This window comes from Phocoena sinus, chromosome 17, assembly GCF_008692025.1.
Source record: "Phocoena sinus isolate mPhoSin1 chromosome 17, mPhoSin1.pri, whole genome shotgun sequence".
Lineage (NCBI taxonomy): Eukaryota > Metazoa > Chordata > Mammalia > Artiodactyla > Phocoenidae > Phocoena > Phocoena sinus.
Genome location: NC_045779.1, coordinates 12,799,872 through 12,819,604, shown reverse-complemented (window position 1 = coordinate 12,819,604; position 19,733 = coordinate 12,799,872). Strand labels below are relative to the sequence as shown.

Sequence of the window (19,733 nt, the reverse complement as noted above, 5' to 3'; positions counted from 1 at the left end):
CCTTAGTCAGCTCCCCTTGTTCATTGCAGTCTGGCCCAAACAGACCCTTGTAATGTACATTAATTTTGCACTATATTTTATGTGTTGTTGACAAACATCATCTGTGCAGTTTTGCACTGTTTGTTTAACTCAGTTATAAAATCTTGCATTATATTCCCTAAGCAGATGATAACTCACATTTAAAGTTTGGAACTTCTCCTGTGAGTGTTGCTCCTTTATAGGGTTTATATTCTCTCCACTTCAGTTACAGATGTGCTGCTCTTGTTACTGATTTATCATTACTGATTGCATTTTTATATGTCAATAAGGTGATAACCTCCTTCTCAAACTTGGGTTCTCTACCAGACCCTGATCTCCTGAAATCATTTCCTAGTAAGTTGTGTGCTGTCATCCTGCTCCTGGACTGTCTCCTGAGTCACACTGCTGCTTTCCTTCCTCTTACTGCCCCTCTCTTCTTTCAAAGAGATGCTGTGAGGAAAACTGAACTTGCTGGCCTTTCTCCATGAATCTAGAACCATGAATCTAAACTGTTAAAAAAAATTCTCTTCTATGTTTACTTGACTTGCTAATTCTGCTGTAAAGCATTTCTTCCTGAGTCTTAAGCAGTGGTTGTTGGTGCCCTTTTTCACTGATAATGTAAAAGAAAAAAAGTTGATAAAATGTACACATATTCACTGTCATAAAATTATAAAATCTCAAAAATAGCCTCAGGAAATAGCCATCAATACTTCATTTATTCTAGCTGTTCAGTCAGTATTTATCAAAATTCCATCTGTTCCAGACATTATGCAAAGTGCTGGGGAAACCTGATGAGTGAAACAGCCCTTGTTTTGGGGGTCTCAGCGTCTCGTATGTGCAAACAGGTGTTCATTTTGAAATTCTGCTGGTCACTCAGCAAACACATGTTTGGTATTTGGGACTGTGTGCCAAGAACCATGAAGGTACTGGTCCTTATATTCAAGATTACAGTCTAAGTATGGGCAAAATATATTTTTTAATGGTACTGTGTGAAGTCCATAATGGAGTGTTGTACAGAGTGCTGCCGAGGTAGGACCGCTCAATTCGAAGTACTTAGGAGTGAGAGGGAGTCCTCCCAGGGCCCCAGAGCAGACGTCCCCCTGCCTCCACTGTTCCTCTGGAGTGCCACTCGAGATTCTCCAGTGCCACGCGGCTTGCTTTCTGCTTCACACTTCCATGAGAATGCTGTGCTCCCAGGATACTCTTCGCGACTGTTCATTTCATGACACCATTCTGTCCTTCTCCCCTACCTTCTGACCATGCCATCTCAGTCTTGTTATGGGCTCTTTGTCCTGGGCTTACATCTCAACATCTCCAGGGTCTGTCCCTCAGCCTTTTTCTTTGTAGTTTCTAGATGATCATGTTCTTTCTCATGACTTCAGCTACTATATGGTAACATCTCACAGTTCCCAAGTGTTATTTTTAACATAAAAACTCCAGTGAACTCCAGACTCATCCATAATTGCCTGTTGGACATCTCCCCTGGGCACTGCATAGCTTCTCACACTCAGCATGTCCACAACCAAATTTATCAGTCTCCATAATCAACTCCCCAGTACAACCCAAAACAAAAGACAAACAGAAAACCCTATTGTTTCTGTATTTCTCATTCAGGCTAGTAACCCCAGCACGCTACTAAGTTTATGAGCCAGAATCCCGGGAATTACCTTAGATTTCCTCATTAGAAATCCAGCTGATCCTACTTCCTGAATATCTCTGCAGTTTATTCTCTTTGCCTCCCAGTTGTTCACTCAAGTCAAACTGTCACCATTTGGTGCCTTGACTAGTATACTCTTTTAATTGGCTTGCCTTTCTTTGGTCTTATTTATTCTCTAGTCTTTTCTTACACTTAGCTGGAGTAATCTTTCTTAAATGAAAGTCTAGTTCTGTTTCTCCCCTCTCTTCCTCTTAGAGAATAAAGCCACGGCTTCTTGTAATAGCATATAATACCCATCATGATTTAAATCTGCTGGACTCTAAGCTATATCATCTGCCGCTTCTTTATTTCACCTCATTTTTCCAACGATGCAGAACTACTTATTATAATATGATGCTGCTTTATGCCCTCGTGTATTCGTATGACCTCTTCCTGTCTGTCTGGGATGTTTTTCCTGACTGTTTATAAAAGATGTAATCATTCTTAAAAGCTCAGTTCCACAGTCACCTTCCCAGGAAGTAGATCATGATCATCTCTGTTAATTAGACATTTCCTCTGCTGTGCTGTCTTCTCACTTTGTGGATACATTATTTGTTGCATTTTTACTATTATATATTTTTTTAATTTATAAAAATTTTAAAATAATTTTACTGTTATAATTTAAAAATTTTTCTTCCATTAGAGTGAGAGCTTCTAGAGAGCAGAGATTGTGTTTATCTCAGGGAAAAATGCTTGACTTTAATTTATGTACGTGGCAGCGGTTTGATTAGGACTTGACAGGGGAATCATTAGGAGGACAGAGCAGGGAAGGATATTTCAGACAAAGAGAATGGCATGTGCAGCAGCACAGAGGAAAAGGAGAACATTTGAGGACTATTACTATTCAGCGTGGCAGGGGCGGGGGTGGACGGGTAGAAGTAGGAGGTGAGATGAGAGCATCGAGTTGGATCCGGATTACAGGGGCCTCATTCTCTGTGTAAAGGAGGTTTTGTCTTGTTCTTGGCATTGGCATACTGTTGAAGGATTTTAAGCAGAGTAACAGCAGCATTAGATTCTGTTTTGGAAAGATGACTTTGCCAGCAGCCTGAAGGATGGATTGTAATGTGAGCAAAACAAGAGACAGGGAGACCAGTTAAGAACGCCTGCAATACCCAGGTGACGGTGATGAGGTACCAAACTAATTATTGGAACAATAAAAGTAGAAAGTAAATGATTTGGAAAGAAAGAGGTGACATTTGAATTGGATCTTCAAGCATGGAGGAGAGTTCCCCAGTGAGTGAAACAGGCAAAGGGCACATAGAGGAAATAGATGCTGCAAATCCTTTATGTTTAGGGAATGGGAAAGGGATATGTGGGAGTAAATGAGAGAGAAATGAGCTACATATTTTTTTATTTTAACTTTTTATTTTATAGTGGAATGTAGCCAGTTAACAGTGTTGTGATAATTTCAGGTGCACAGCAGAGCGACTCAGACATGCATGTACATGTATCCATTCCCCCCAGACTCCCCTCCCATCCAGGCTGCCACATAACATTGGACAGAGCTCCCTGTGCTATACAGTAGGTCCTTGTTGGTTATCCTTTTTAAATATAGCAGTGTGTACATGTAGATCCCAAACTCCCTAACCATCCCTTCCCTCCACCCTTCCCCGCCCCAGGGTAACCATAAGTTCATTCTCTAAGTCTGTGAGTCCGTTTCTGTTTTGTAAATACGTTCAAGAAATGAGCCATATTGAGAAAGGTTTTGTGTGTCAGTCCAATCAGTGTGGACTTTATTTTGAAAACACTGGATATATAAATATTTTTTTTATAAAGGAAATGATGCCATCAGGTTGTGGTTAAAACAGTCACCAAAATTCAAGTTCTGTATTTTAAAAGCAGGAAACTTAGAAATAATCAATGGATATAAGGAGAATGAGCCAGGATTACTTGAGCACTAAGGAGAATATATATATTAAAAGGATGAGATATTTAGTATCCATATTCTTACTCAGAGTTCATCTACTACATGGCATTATCTCACATACTTTGTGAAATGATCCATATCAGTGATAACGGTTGCCTTCCATTTGAGATCCTTTTCAAAGAAAACTTTGCATAGTATATTATTTTTTGTACATTTTGTACAATAATAATGCATTGATTATTTTAAGTACACTTCTGTTTTCTAAGTGCTGCAAAGTTAATTCACTGTAGTTTTAGATCTTTTCAGGGAATACAAATGGTTTTCTATTTCTAATGTTCCTTTTAACTTTAACATCATCTAGATTTACCAAGAAACCAAAGAGAGGAATACAGTACCTCCAAGAACAAGGGATGCTTGGCACTACACCTGAAGATATTGCCCAGTTCTTACATCAGGAGGAAAGATTAGACTCTGTAAGAACACCATGTTATTTCGTTCTAACTTTTTCTGTAAAATTCTTTTTTAAGTTAATAATTATAATATTATTGCCCCTTTAAGATGCCCTCCTATGTAAAAATAAGCTAGCTATTCTTAATTTTGCTTTTTTATTCTCTATGCTCAAAAGAATATCTTGATTTTTTTTTAAATAAACACATTTAGTATGTTTAACTTTTAACTTCACTTTTGAAATAGTTAATTAACCCTGTGGTTAAAACCTGTGGATCTTATGGATTTTTTCTCCTTTTTAAAAAATTGGCTGTGTAGGAAATGTAAGTCTATTAGGATATCAATTTCTGTCTTTTGTTCTTTAGACTCAAGTAGGTGAATTCCTGGGAGATAATGATAAATTTAACAAAGAAGTCATGTATGCATATGTGGACCAACACGACTTTTCAGGAAAGGATTTTGTTTCAGCCCTTCGTATGTTTCTGGAAGGATTCCGTCTTCCAGGGGAAGCTCAGAAAATTGATCGATTGATGGAAAAGTTTGCTGCAAGATACTTAGAATGCAACCAAGGGTAAGCAGGATTCAGATTCAAGTACTTATTGGTTGCTGACTATGTCCAAGACCCTCTTCTGGGGAGCATCGGGTGATTCATAATCCCCTGCCCCAGGAAACTTAGATTATACACGATCTGGAAGTGATGAGACAATTCCATAAAAAATTATAATATGAGATAGAACATAAATCCTGAAAGAGAAAACTAAAAGTGACATGGGGTTTGAGGTGAGTTATTTAAATGCTAACTGTAAACAGTAAAAGTTTATAACACGAAGCATTTACTTTTGCAGACAAACCCTCTTTGCTAGTGCAGATACTGCGTATGTTCTGGCGTATTCAATTATCATGCTCACCACAGACCTTCACAGCCCACAGGTATGTCTTCTTCCAAGCCAGTTTTACAATAAATAGTACAGATTAAATAAATTGTTCTGAATTCAGTAAGTAATAGTTGAAATTTTAATCTTAATTTAGTTAAACCAGTCACCAAATTGGGGTACTAATTTGGTGTAGTGTACATTTTACAAATGCAGTTTCTGGTAGTAATTCTAATTAGACTTTTAGATATCCTTAAAATCTGTATTTGTCTTTCTCATGATTGACAGCTGTATAAAACTTCAGATAAATTTTAATCTAAGAATGTGCTTATAGCTCTTCTGCCTGTGTTTATTACAACATGGAAAAACATCATATAAACCATATAAAAACATCATATATGATGTTTATATAAACATCATATAAACATTTCAAACTTAAATAACAGAGGATTTAGTATAGTGGGTCCTTCATGTGCTTATCACCCATCTTCCACGGTTCCCAACTTATGGCCAGTCTTGTTCTATTTATATCCCTTTTCTCCCCCAGGTCATTTTGGAGCAAATCTCATGTATCATATCATTTCATCTGTATTTATTTCAGTATATATATCTGAAAGAGAAATACTGTATTTAAACATAACCACAGTACCATTACACCTAAAAATTAACCATAATTTTAAAATACCAGACATCCAGGAAGTGTTTAAATTTCATTTGCTTCAGTAAATTGTAATTCCTTTACTTTAAATATTAAGGAGCTGTCACTGGATTTCTGATATTCAATAACAAAAACATTATTTTTAAAGTTTTAGGTATTTTATGCGTAGTTTCCAAAAACTTGAGGAAAATTATCTTTATAAATAAACCTATTTGCAAGAATTTCTTAATACTTCTTAGGGATAGGCTTCTAATGATATGTATTACTCTTATGATGAGAAATAAACTATATACTTATTACTAATCTGAGATGTATTGGAAAAACTATAAGGTTTAAAACAGCTTATGAGTTTAAAAATTATAAAGTTTTAAGCAGCTTGTGAGTTCCTGTGAAGCTAAGTGGACTGTTAGAAAATTGAACCTGTAATTAGGACCCTATATGATTCATGATGCAGGGCTATATGAACTATAACAAATGATGTCATTTTCAAAGAACACGGGTAACTTTAAAGGAATTCCTTAAAACTAATTCTCCTCATTCCTTGTTGTTTTCAGAGTTAAAATATAGGTTAATTTAACAAGTCATTTATGTTCCTTTTTCACCTAGAATATTTATAGTTAACTACCATTTATATACAGAGTGAGACAATTTTTTTTAATTTTTGAAATACATTTAGAACATGTTTAATTTTTTTGTTTTATTAATCTTCATCAGTAGTAACAGTTGGCTTTAAGTGATTTAAGTACTAAAACTTAATTAGGCACAGCTTAATTTAAGCACATGAGAGTAAAAGTCAAGAGTAAAATGTTCTATAAAAGATAAAGCAGGAGAAGAAAAGTAGGATTATGTTTTACACTACTTCCAGAATCCCATTGTGGCAGAAGTCTTCTGTTTGAGCAGTGTATTTTCATTTTGTGTATCTGCAATTAATGTAGTCTCTTCTCCAACGTGCTTGGAGCTCCTACCCCTACCTCCCAGCCCAGATCCATAAATATACTTTGCTGCTACTTCAGATTTTCTTCCAGGGCTTGTCTTTGTCTCTCATTGGCACAATGCTAAAACATTATACCGTGTTCAAAATTTCCGGTGATGTTAATCTTCTTTTAGCCTCTTATTGGCAGCACTTGTGTGGTCTTTTATGTAGGTATCCCTGCGTCATTGCTTTTTTAATATTCATCAGAACTTCAGGTGAAATGGCTTTCTTTTAATGTTTTTTAAGTGCCACGACTCAAGATAAGTTTTCAAAGTTTTAGTATGTTAGAGCTTTTTTCCCTTGAGTAATAATAAATTACATTTGGAAACTTTTATGGTAATATTTTTACTTTTTTGTAGAAGTGCTCATCTCACCCTTTCTGATGTACTGGAAAGATCTGTTTGCAGAATAGTCGGAACTAAATAAATGTTTGTATCCCAGTTATATCCTCTGGACATTCTGGTTTCTCTATAGTTAGTTTTGCAAACTTCTGATGACTTACTTGATTGTCATTCTACGTACCTTCTTGTAGATTTACAGGACACTTATCTTTAGAGGTGCCTTAAATTCTTCATGGAAAGTGGTAGGAATATATTTAATTAAGTAAATGTATCTTCAGAGACATCATATGACTTACAGGTTTTATCCGTCTGGGTTTTCAGGGATATAAAGCATAAACACTTTGTTTGTGCTAGTTCCCAAGTTTGGCGACAGGGCTACCATCTTATGTACTACAGATTTGTACTCCAAAGACTTATCAGGGTGTGCAGTAGGATGTTCCTGTTCAGCATACTCTTAAATAAGGCAAAATGTTCCAAGGATACTTTGCCCAGATCGCCTAACATTCAGTTGCCATGATGAGTCAGTGAGATTGCTATCTGATTTTAAATAAATTTCAGCTCTTGTTATTCTTGCATCCGCTGTTACATAAAATCAGTTTTTAAATCATTAGCAAACACATTTATGTTCTTCTGAACTAAGATTTGAATCTTTTTGATAACATAAGTGTCTAATAATTGTCATGGTCCTTTTTTTAAAGGACTCTGACTAGAGCTCTTAAACCTTGGGCAAAAGCAAAGAATTTCATTGTTCAGTCTTGCTGTTTTCTTATTACAGATTACTCACGCACTCCTCAGAGCAAGGTGAACTAGTTAGTATATTGCCAGGATGGGTCTTTCCTACATTGTCCTTATTTTCTGTGACTTCCTTTTTTCATTTTAATGTCTGCTTTGTTGAGTATTTTCCACTTTCTACTCCTCAAAGTATGTATAAATTCTCTTATATGAGTATTTTTCTGTTAATTTTTAGGAATTATAATGGTTTTTCATTTCTAGGTTAAAAATAAAATGACAAAGGAACAGTACATTAAGATGAATAGAGGTATCAATGACAGTAAAGATCTTCCTGAAGAGTATCTATCAGCCATCTATAATGAAATAGCTGGAAAAAAGATATCAATGAAAGAAACAAAAGAACTAACAATCCCTACAAAATCAAGTAAACAAAGTAAGTGTCCAAATCAACTGAATTCTGATTGTTTCGGAGGAAAACTGTGGGTTCTTGAAAGTGTTTTACTTAGAGTAGATCAAGTATTATTGTACTGAAGAGTATTATAATATACAGTTTGCTGATCTGATTGTGTTTTTTCCCGTATCCTGAAGAAAGCACCAGTGATAAATGGAAAGTGCTACATAATATGCATGGATTAGTGTGCATTTAATACACACTTGTCCATTTAGCAGTTAATATCAGCACATATTTGGAGATCAAAAGAGATTGATTGGTTAGGCAACCCCAATAGTCAGATTTCAGCTCTCATTCTTTCTTACTCCTCCTTGTCATCTACAAGCAACTTATTTCCATTGGTTCACCTATCATTACACATAAACAGAAGCTGGAAGTAGGGGTGATTCAAGGAGATGGGGAAGGTTAGGTCATGGGGGAGCTCGTGGGAGTTGGAACTCACTACTTCAGATGCACCACAAGTTATACCGCTGTGGCATTCCCAAATCTGACCGGCTTCAGGAGCCAGCGGGGGGGGCCTAGCTCCATTCTCCACGTTCTGTGCATGTAGATAGTGGTGATTAAATTAGAGCTAAAGTCTGACTGCAGGAATGAGGTGAGGGTAGTGGCTCAGTAATATAACATGGAAAGAGAACTCCTGCCTTTCTGAGCAACTTCCACTTGGAAGTGGAATCTCAGGCTTCATCTAAAAGAACAAATTGCAGTAGCAAAATTCTATCAACAGGAGAGAATCAAAAAGGCCTGTGTGATACGTGTATTTCTAGAAGTTGATGAAGAATTATCAGATGAGAGTCGGAGGCTGTGGAGATAATGTTAGAAGGAATAGTGGAGTATAAATGGCCTTATCTTTTGGGGAATATAGGGAATGATTCTAAGGAATTTTAGTAAGTTCTCCCTCATTTTATAGAAGAGGGAACAAGTACAGAGAGGTTAGGAAACTTAGAATCATAGAATCTATGAGCTGAGTGCAATGTAAAAACTTTCACTAATTCTCTAGACCTAAAACCCAAAGAGTGGCAAAGCCACGTCTTGAACTCGGCATCCTTGGCTCTTACTGCAGTCCAGCACCGATCAGCAGTTTACTTGGTAGCGTTATTTGCTTCTACTTAAAAAATTAAGTATATTGATCAAGACTTCATTTTCACACCTAAGTAGATGCTAGTTATCTGATTTCACTTTCTTCCTCACGCCCGTATAGTAACATCTTCATACCCCTCATTCTCTGGCCTCTTCTCCATATGGTGCTAGGAAATCACTGAGCAGTGGGGTATGGGAAGGAGGTGATGGTGTGCTGAAATTCTGAAATCATCCCAAGTGTTAGGGCCACTGTTTTCTTGTCAGCTCAGGAGATCATTCAAGCCTGTGTCATATGAGGATACCATTGCCTTTTACTAACCTCTCTTCTCTTCTAGCCCATGTTTGGGGTGTTTCCCTAGTACTTTCATTGGGACAGATTTGTACCTACTCTCTTCCCTTTTCATAGATTTTCCATGTATCCCTGCCTCCTAGTTCAGGATATTTTTTTCTTTCATTTTTGAAATTCATATAACATAAAATTAACCATTTTGAAGTGAACAATTAGTGATATTTAGTACATTCACAGTGTTGTGTAACCGCCACCTCTGTATAGTTCCAAAACATTTCATCACCCCAAAATAAAACCACGTATCCGTTAAGCAGTTTTTCCATGTTCCCTACCTTTCCTCAGCCCCTGGCTGTCACCAGTCTGCTTTCTGCTTCTATGGATTTACCTACTCTGGATATTTCATCCAAATGGAATCATACATTATGTGACCTTTTGTGTCTGGCTTCTTAGGACTATTTTGAATTAGTATTCATTGGTAGTACTTATTATTTTATACTAAAACATCAAAATAGCATTCTTAAAGGCTTTACATTTTAAACACTAATAGTGTTTGTTGTTTCAGATGTAGCCAGTGAAAAACAAAGAAGACTTCTGTATAACTTAGAAATGGAACAGATGGCCAAGACAGCTAAAGCACTCATGGAGGCCGTGAGCCATGTTCAAGCACCTTTCACAAGTGCGACACATTTGGAGCATGTGAGACCTATGTTTAAGGTAAGCGTTACTAATAACTTGTTTGCAGTGTATATATTTATATATACTGCTGTTCAGCATATTCTTTTTTTTTTAATTATTAATTTTTTTATTTTTCGGCTGCATTGGGTCCTCATTGCTGTGCTCAGGCTTTCTCTAGTTGCGGCGAGCGGGGGCTACTCTTCGTTGTGGTGTGCAGGCTTCTCATTGCAGTGGGTTCTCTTGTTGCGGAGCACGGGCTTTAGGCGCACGGGCTTCAGTAGTTGCAGTACGCGGGCTCAGTAGTTGTGGCTCACGGGTTCTAGAGTGCAGACTCAGTAGTTGTGGCGCACGGGCTTAGTTGTTCCGTGGCATGTGGGATCTTCCCGGATCAGGGCTCAAACCCGTGTCCCCTGCATTGGCAGGTGGATTCTTAACCACTGCGCCACCAGGGAAGTCCTGTTCAGCATATTCTTAAGTTAAGGAAATACAGTGGTATAGCCCATTAGTATACACCCAGAAGTGAAAGCCATATTATTTAGGAGATCGCAAATATAAAATTTTTCTTGAAGAGAATGAGAAAAGGTATGCATGATTAGCAATTAATAGGCGTGTGATCTTAAGAACAGAAAGCTCTTTGGAGAATTAAGCCTTGGCCTGGTTTCCTCTGTGTTCTATTTAGAGCTTTGGAGTTCCCTGAAATCTCAAAGCGATCTTGAGCCTCCTACTCTCTTTCAGTGCTCTGGCCCAGGAACTAAGCTGAGGGTTCTGAGTTTTCCTGGGGCCCAGAAAGTAGAGTCAGGAACAAAAGGGAGCTTTCTTATGTTTATAGATCTAGTGAGAATGATTCTTACTGCTTCTTTAAAATTTGATTTCCCATTCAGTCTTCATTTTCCTATTCTTTTTTTCTATCCTTTCTTCAAATTCCAGAAGGAGTAAGCAGTGCATCATAAGGATTGTAGGGAAATGGAGGGGAGTCCAGTCAAGTTTGAGAAGGAAAAATGGGTTAAGTACATTTCTGTTTGTGACACAGTGTGGTTAGATGGACTGTGGAGGTTGAAGATTATAATTCGAGTTCTCATTCATAACTACATATGTGTATGGGTAGTAAAAGATGACTACAAGGTTTCAGCTCTAAAATTTTACAGTTCTACCCCTACTTCAAGGTCTGTGTGATAGTGACCTTTCTAAAAGTTGATGGAGAGTTACAGGACGCGAGCGGGGATGCTAGGGAGATAACGTTAGAAGGAACAGTGGAGTATAACTGGCCTTTCTTTTGGCATAATGTAGAAAGTGATGTCAAAATATAAGATATACTTTCTCTTTATTATGAAATAAATTACAAAGCAGATTTTTGCTTTGTTTTGTTTTGAATAATCTTATACCTTTATTTTGTTTTTCTTTTCAAATGTTTTTGGTAGACGGGAGGTGGAGGATGGAAAAACGAAAAGAATAAGGAACCAGCCATAATTGTACCACTCAGAAAAAATTTCTGTTAATATGTTTACATACTACTTTTTATCTTAAGCAGTTGTGATCCTACTATGTGTAGAATTTTGTATCTTGCTGTTTCTCACATAAGTATTTCCCCATATCATTAAAAATTCTTCATAAATAGCTTTTATGATCTATTCTCTGGATTAGTTATCCTTTGTTTAAACTAATCCTCTAAGCTAGAATTAAGAACCTTTCCTCTCACTGCCATTTCTACTGTAATTACCGTCTCCAGTTACTTTCATTTCTCACTCTTGTCGCTGTAACATCCTCCTGACTAGTATCCTTATGTCTACTTTTGTGCTTCTCGTACCCACTTACAGAGGCCAAAATGTTTAAAATACAAAATGAACTGTCACCTTCTTCCTTAAAGCCATTCACTGACTTTGCAACTATGATGAAACCTAGCACATTCCAAGGGTCTGTAGACCATGTGTGGTCTAGAGCTCCACCTTCCTTCAACCTCATCGCTAGAGTTCTTGTCTCTTACTGTGCTGCAGCCACACTGGTATTCTTTCCATTTCTAGAATGTCCTAAATTATTTCCTCTTCAGAGCATTCATACAAGCTGTGTCCTTTGTCTAGGATGCCTTTTCCTTCTTTGCCTGAGTAGTTTCTACTTTAAATGTTACTTTCTCAGAGAGTTCTGCCCTGGCCCCTCTAATCTAGATTAGGTCGCTTTTCATAACATGCTATACTCTTCCTTCATTGTATTTATAACAGTATGTATTTATACATTTATTTATTTTAAAACTGAATGTCTATTTCTTTACTAGACTTTAAGCTCCATGAGGCAAGGGACTACATCTGTTCTGTTGACTTTTCCCAATGTCTAGCACAATTCCTGGCTTGTAGTTAGTGCTCACTCAGTAAATAAGCATTGGCTGAGTAAAGGAATGAATGAGAGATTCCTAGAATGTGATATAATATTAAGGGATGAAAACCTTATTAAGAACCTTTTTACATATTGCCAGATTGTATTCTATAGAGATTTATGCATTTGAGGGGACAATTTCACTGTCCTCTGGATGTTATTTAGGTATAATTTGATAAGACAAGTCATTGTCTTTATTTGCAGTGGGGTTAAACCTTTTGTCACAGGCTTAAGAACCCTATACTTCTCCTTGTATAAAATATTACAAAGGTTTCCAAATAGATGTGCTGTTTCTTCACTTATAATAGGATGTGTAATTTATTACTTTAATGTGGTGCTTTGTATTTTAAAGGTACTGTACTTCCTATGCTTCCCACAGCATCTCTCTATAGTGGCAGTCCAGGTATTAAAGGGGAAGAAATGAGGTTCAGAAAAAAAGAGGTTAAATAAGTAACAAGGCTAGGACTGGAAGTTAGTTACTGTGCTTATATTCCTCTGTTTAGGAATTACACTTGTACTTCTAAACTTTCTGACGTTATAAGCAAAGCTTTGGGTGATTCTGTTTTTCTTAATAGTGCTAAAATTTTTTTAGATCTTTAAAAAATTCCAGTTGTCGTTTCTGTACCACACTGGTATAAACGTTTTTCATCTGTATGGCTATACGGATATATAGTTTTGCTTCATTTTGACCTATCAAAAGCAGCGAATACTCTTGTATCAGACATTTCAAAGTTATACACACACATGCACACACCAGTATATACACATATGATTTGATATGAGGATTTTCAGTAGTTAGAGGTAGCTCTCTTTTTTTGTTTATTTTACATTACAATTTCACAAGGTATTCAGTTCTATTAAAATTTAGTGTTTGTTGGCTTTCATAGTCTGTAATCAAGATGTATTTTATTGAACTGTATTTTAAAATATTGTCCAACTAGGAACCAGAGATATCACTCATGTTTCAAAGTAAAATATTTGACTACCAAAATAAAATAAATAAATAAGGCTAAATGATGTCCACAGAGCAGGCTTAAAGAAAAGAGAGTAATGTAACTGTTACAAGTGGAAAATGGTTAAAAGGATTTTCTTGGAAATAAAATTAGTCCATGAAATATTGCAAGAGACACAGCTTACAGAGGGAGAGGAGTTCTGAAGTCAGGGGTAGAATTAATATAATTTATGAGTATTGACTATTCCCATTTTTCATTAATGTAAATAATTTATAAATGCTGTGCTTAAAATATGCCTGGTGTTCTCTCCCAAATTTATAATTTTGCTCTCCCGCTTATTTAAGCCCAGGCGGCATTATATAGTTTCTCCTTTGTCTAAGAAAGCTTTCCAAGTAACTATGCCAAAAAACTCATTGCTTTTTTTTTCAGAACTTCCTCAAATTGCCTGAAATCTGAGAGATGTTAATATAGTATTATCATAAAGTTTAATTATCACTTGATGTTTGTGATGTATTTCAAATTTTTAATCTTTCTAGTTGGCTTGGACCCCTTTTCTGGCTGCGTTCAGTGTGGGTCTACAAGACTGTGATGATACTGAAGTAGCCTCTCTTTGCCTGGAAGGTATAAGATGTGCAATCAGAATTGCATGCATTTTCAGCATTCAGGTAACAAAGAATTTTGCCTTTGTAGCCAGTCTGGAAAACGTAAATTATTTTTGTCATTACTACAGTTTAAATTATTTCTTGTGTTGAAATTATTAAAAATGAATTTCAAGTTTATAATGGAATTTAACTGTCTTCATGTTTACGTTTCCAAGAAGCTGTGACGGAACAGGGTAGTTCTTTATTGATGTGTCTAAAATTCGTCATAATAACTTTGGTTTGCAGTTTTTTTCTCTGTAGAATATTAGCTATGTACAGAGTTTCCAAGAGTTTGAATTCCTATATTGCAATTTGAATATCTTATCTGTGTTGCATGTTTTTATTTATTGAATCATATGTTTTTCACATTTTATATATATATATATATATAAAACTTTACCTATCCTAAGAACAAGTTATCTTTAAGAGACCCAAGTATCTAGAACAATTTTTATGAAGACAGTCCCTTCTAGTAATTTATGTGCTTTGTCTGATAATAAATTTTAGCCAATGCTTTGCCTGCTTTCTTTTTAAAAACCCATTTCACATTTAATTATGAATGTTATAGCTTAAAAAGCAGTCTAGCTGTAGAGAAAAAATAAGCAAATTTATAAATCAGCTTTCTGCTAGTTCAGTCACTTGAAACATAAATGCTCAATGAATTTTTTTTACTATATATATGAATTATTGTCACTAAAATCTTGTCTTGATTTGACACCTCCATTGCCTTTCAGTTTTAGAAATTCATCCTTTTCTGCTTCATTCATCTTAAAATTAAAAAAAACTACAGTTTAAGGTATTATATGTAATTCATGACTTAGTTAAAAACTTACTAAACAAGTAAACAGTTTGTCAGTAGGGAGCTAGGGATTACCCTGTTGTGTTTACAACCATGTAAGTTTGCTTTTTCTCTTTTTCATAGCTGGAAAGAGATGCATATGTCCAGGCGCTAGCAAGATTTACCTTACTTACAGTGAGTTCTGGGATTACTGAAATGAAACAGAAGAACATTGACACAATTAAAACACTTATCACAGTGGCTCATACAGATGGAAATTATCTAGGAAATTCATGGCATGAGGTATAAGCACTTCCTTTATTTTCAGCTTTGCAATCTGGTTTATAAAATGAACTCATGCTAAACAGTATATCACTGACATGCTTAAGTGTTTGGGGAGAAAATTAATTTAGTACATTCAGGGTAAGTACATTTAGCTTTTTATAATGATTTATAATGTAGCCTATGTTTAAATCGTGATTGAGTACATTTAAATATTTTTGCGAACATTTGTAACATGGAATTTAAATTTTTTTCCTTTTTGTAATTAAGATTCTGAAGTGCATCAGTCAGTTGGAGCTTGCACAACTTATAGGAACTGGAGTGAAACCTCGGTACATTTCTGGAACAGTTCGAGGCAGAGAAGGATCTCTTACTGGAACAAGAGAGCAGGCTCCTGATGAATTTGTGGGTCTCGGGCTAGGTGAGAATTTTTTGAATTACTTTTGTGAAGTATCAAAATTTATTTTTAACTTGCTCAATATAAGTAACTTTGTTGTAGCAATAAAACAGATTTAGAGGGATAAGATAAAATGCCCTTTGACTAGCCTTATGAGGGGAAGGCAAGGTGACATTGTAAGTCTCTTTTGCCTAGTCTAGTTTCCAATATTAAGTGACCGTTAGTCATAATCTCACAGTTGGGGGTGGGAGAAAGGTTCAGTTTTAAATTACCAGCTTTTACATAAAAAAGAATGAAATATTGCCATTTGCAGCAATATGAATGGACTGAGAATATTATATTTAGTGAAGTAAGTCAGACAGAGAAGGACAAATATTATATGATATCACTTACAGGTGGAATCTAAAAGATAATACAAATGAATCTGTATGCAAAACAGAAACAGACTCACAAACATAGAAAACAAATTTATATTTACCAAAGGGAATAGGGAGGGGGGAAGGGAAAAACTAGGAATATGGGATTAACAGATACAAACTACTGTACATAAAATAGATAAGCAACAGGGATTTACTACATAGTGCAAGGAACTATATTTAATATTTGTAATAACCTGTAATGGAAAATAATCTGAGAATATATATAAAAAATTAACCAGCTTTAAAGACTAAGCAGATAACATTTATGAGTGAAGGCTTAAGATGATAAATAGTTGGGGCAACTGGAGAAGGCATTCATATTCATATTTTTTTAAAGGCGCTGTGCAGACATAACCAAACTCTTAATGCCAGTCTGGAAACTTTCCCATGGTTCCCCATGAACTCAGTATAGCCAGGACCTTCCAGATTTAACCCAGTAGAAAAAAAAGGAAGGTATTAGCAAAAATGGGTACAGAGGAACCAAAGACAATACATTTTTAGTCATAAATGGAAAGGGTTCCGCCAGGGAAGAAGCCAAGTTTAGACTGTCTTTCACTTTGAATACTGTACTTCTGGGTTTGAATTCTTCCATATTTCTTCTTTACTGTGTGCAGGTTACTTTAATTCTCTGAGCTTCAGATTCCTCTTTTGCAAACTAATGGTAATATCTACTTACAGAGTTGTCAGGATTAAATAAAAATATATGTAAGTGGACTTAGTACAGTGGCTGGTATATTAATTGTTCCTGGATTATTCTTTATCCATCCTCCCTACCTCACTTCCAACCAAGAAATCTAGAGACATGACTTAAAGAGAACAAGAAGGAATAAACCTGAGATCTAAGAATATTTACCATTTACCTTTTTTTAAAAAATAATGTTATTTATTTTTGGCTGCATTGGGTCTTCATTGCTGTGCGTGGGCTTTCTCTAGTTGCGGCGAGCAGAGGCTACTCTTTGTTGCCGTGTGCGGGCTTCTCATTGCAGTGGCTTCTCTTGGTGCGGAGCACGGGCTCTAGGTGCACGGGCTTCAGTAATTGCAGCTCGCAGGCTCAGTAGTTGTGGTACGCGGGCCCCAGAGCACACAGGCTTCAGTAGTTGTGGCGTGTGGGCTCTAGAGCACAGCCTCAGTAGTTGTGGCACACAGGCTTAGTTGCTGCAGGGCATGTGGGATCTTCCCGCACCAGGGATTGAACCTGTGTCTTCTCCATTGGCAGGCGGATTCTTAACCACTGCGCCACTGGGGAAGTCCCACCATTTACCTTTTGAGGCTTTGTACTGTAACATTGTGTTTCTGGACATTTCTGTCTTTTTATGATTTAGTGATTTCTCTGTTGTTGCTTGCAATAAAAATTCTTAGGAAATTTAGAAGAATTTCAAGCTTGAAAAACAATCCATAGAGAAGGAAGTAAAGACGAGGACCATGTTGTGGCTTCAGGTTGGACTGGAACAGTTAGTGCCCAGTGGTAATCCAGCTGTGGCAGCCAGCAGTGCAGCCTGTACCTCAGTTGCATCTTAGATTCTGTGATTCTGGGAGGTGCAGGTATAGACCCGATAACTTGGTGAGCCAGCTGCAGGACTTAGAACTGCCTGAGCACCTGCATGGTTGGTGACGTATGTAACCTGGAAGCAACCTGGAAGTCTGACTCAGACATTAGAACTATAATTGTTCCAGCAGGCAGAATGAGATACAAATGAAAAATATTTACAGGCAAGTGAAGTGAATGTGCATTGATTGATTCAGCAGCTTTTGAAAGCTGCTTTTGTTTTTTCCAATAAGTCCTAGGGAGTGGAGGAAAGCCCAACCAAAGATAGTTGAGGTTGCCAGGGCTCAGTTTTGGCAAGTAACAGAAGTAGGTTACACTAAAAATAATGACCAGTGGAATATTTTATCTTCTGTCAGTGTTAGTAAAACAAGAGAAGTCATAATTGCTGATAATGCTTAGTGGTATACTTGAAAATGAATTAAAATTAATTTGATCACTGTGCTGCTGTGCTACTTAGGTTGCAAGGAGATGAGATGAGCTGTCTTCTCCCTTCAGGAAAAGGGAATTTATATTAAAATATACACTTGGAATCTGGAAATGAGATAAAAATTCCAAGCTTCCAAGCCACTCAAGCGACCAGCCATACTCTTCCACCTCTCTCATGCTTTATATAGGCTTCCTCTTGTGTCGTCCACTTCTCTTTTCAGCTTGCTGCGTTCTCCACTCACTGCAAAGTGATCAGGTCTCTCAGATTTTAATCTGTGTCCTAGAGGGAGGCACTCTGTTGACGCGGCCCCTGTTGGGCAGAGCCCTCCCTTCAGCTTATCTCAGTGGTTAGTTCCCAACTCGCCCAGTGTGGCAGATGTCCACCCTTCCAACTGTGCCCTGTCACCTGCTCAGACAAATGCTTTTTTCAGGACGCTGTGGTCAGAACTGAAGCTAGAAGAGGTTGTGGTACAGATGACTGAGCTGGTTTAGTCTGTATATAATACGTTTTTTAAGAAATAAATTAATATCCTCCTTTATTAACAGCATCCATACTCCAAATATTCATGTAACCAGGTTAATAGGGCTGAGTGTATGTTTATCTGACTTTTCTTACTGCTGTGATACAAATCTGTACTTTCACTTTTTGGAAACATGAAACTTTTAGTTATTAAGAATACACAGCATGGGACTTGCCTGGTGGCACAGTGGTTAAGAATCTGCCTGCCAGTGCAGGGGACACAGGTTCGAGCCCTGGCCCGAGAAGATCCCACGTGCCGTGGAGCATCTAAGCCCGTGTGCCACAACTACTGAGCCTGTGCTCTGGAGCCCATGAGGCACAACTACTGAAGCCTGTGCACCTAGAGCCCGTGCTCCGCAACAAGAGAAGCCACTGCAATGAGAAGCCTGCGCACTGCAACAAAGAGTAGCCCCTGCTCGCCGCAACTGGAGAAAGCCCGGGCACAGTAGCGAAGGCACAACACAGCCAAAAATAAATAAATACATTTATTTAAAAAAGAAAGAAAGAAAAGAATACATAGCATATGATTATTAGGTTTGAATTATATGCATACTGTTCTTTTATGGTATATATTAAAGTTTAAAAATTCAGTTGCTTGGTCATATAAATCTTACGTGAATATCACAGCACCTACATCTTTGTTCTTAGTTAACCTAAATATTTGTGCTTTTGAATAATTTCTTTGGTAAAACTGAAATTATTAGCCTATTACTTATACTGTTATACAGATGTTTGAAAGATTTTTTTTTATAAATTTATTTATTTTATTTTATTTTAATTTCTGGCTGTCAGGTCCCTGCTGATGCATGCAGGCTCTCCCTAGCTGCGGTGAGCGGGGGCTACTCTTTGTTGTGGTGCATGGGCTTCCCACTGCAGTGGCCTCTCCCGCTGCAGAGCACAGGCTCCAGGCATACGGGCCTCAGCAGTTGCGGCTCGCAGGCTCCAGAGCACAGGCTCAGCAGCTGCGGCACACGGGGCCAGCCGCTCCGCGGCATGTGGGATCCCCCCCAGACCAGGGCTCAAACCCGTGTCCCCCGCATTGGCAGGCGGACTCCCAACCACTGCACCACCAGGGAAGCCCTGAAAGATTTTATATACTTATGAAATTGGTTCTTGGATTGTTAGGCATTTTAAATATTCTTTAAGTAAGTTTATTATTAATGATTACAAATTATTATATCAATATTTAAATATAAAAGGTATAGAAATCTCTATAGGAAGGACATTCAGCTGACACACAAAGAAAGTTATGTGGTGATTGGCATTATTTTTTCTCACAGATTTTTCTTCATTAAATTCCTGTAATGTGCT

General features: G+C 37.1%; 1 protein-coding gene across 2 annotated transcripts in view; it reads left to right on the top strand.

The window, feature by feature from the left end:
- The window catches only part of ARFGEF1 (ADP ribosylation factor guanine nucleotide exchange factor 1), a 140,394-nt gene that overhangs the window by 89,072 nt on the left and 31,589 nt on the right, over positions 1–19,733 (top strand). For both annotated transcript variants that reach the window (XR_004346396.1, XM_032609498.1), the window contains exons 15-22: positions 3,943–4,054; positions 4,394–4,599; positions 4,874–4,958; positions 7,866–8,037; positions 9,984–10,135; positions 13,950–14,078; positions 14,977–15,135; positions 15,385–15,535. Coding sequence is in view for 1 of the 2 variants with exons in the window: in XM_032609498.1 (XP_032465389.1) it covers positions 3,943–4,054; positions 4,394–4,599; positions 4,874–4,958; positions 7,866–8,037; positions 9,984–10,135; positions 13,950–14,078; positions 14,977–15,135; positions 15,385–15,535 (1,166 nt within the window). In the remaining variant the exon portion in view is untranslated. The remainder of the gene's footprint in view (positions 1–3,942; positions 4,055–4,393; positions 4,600–4,873; positions 4,959–7,865; positions 8,038–9,983; positions 10,136–13,949; positions 14,079–14,976; positions 15,136–15,384; positions 15,536–19,733) is intronic.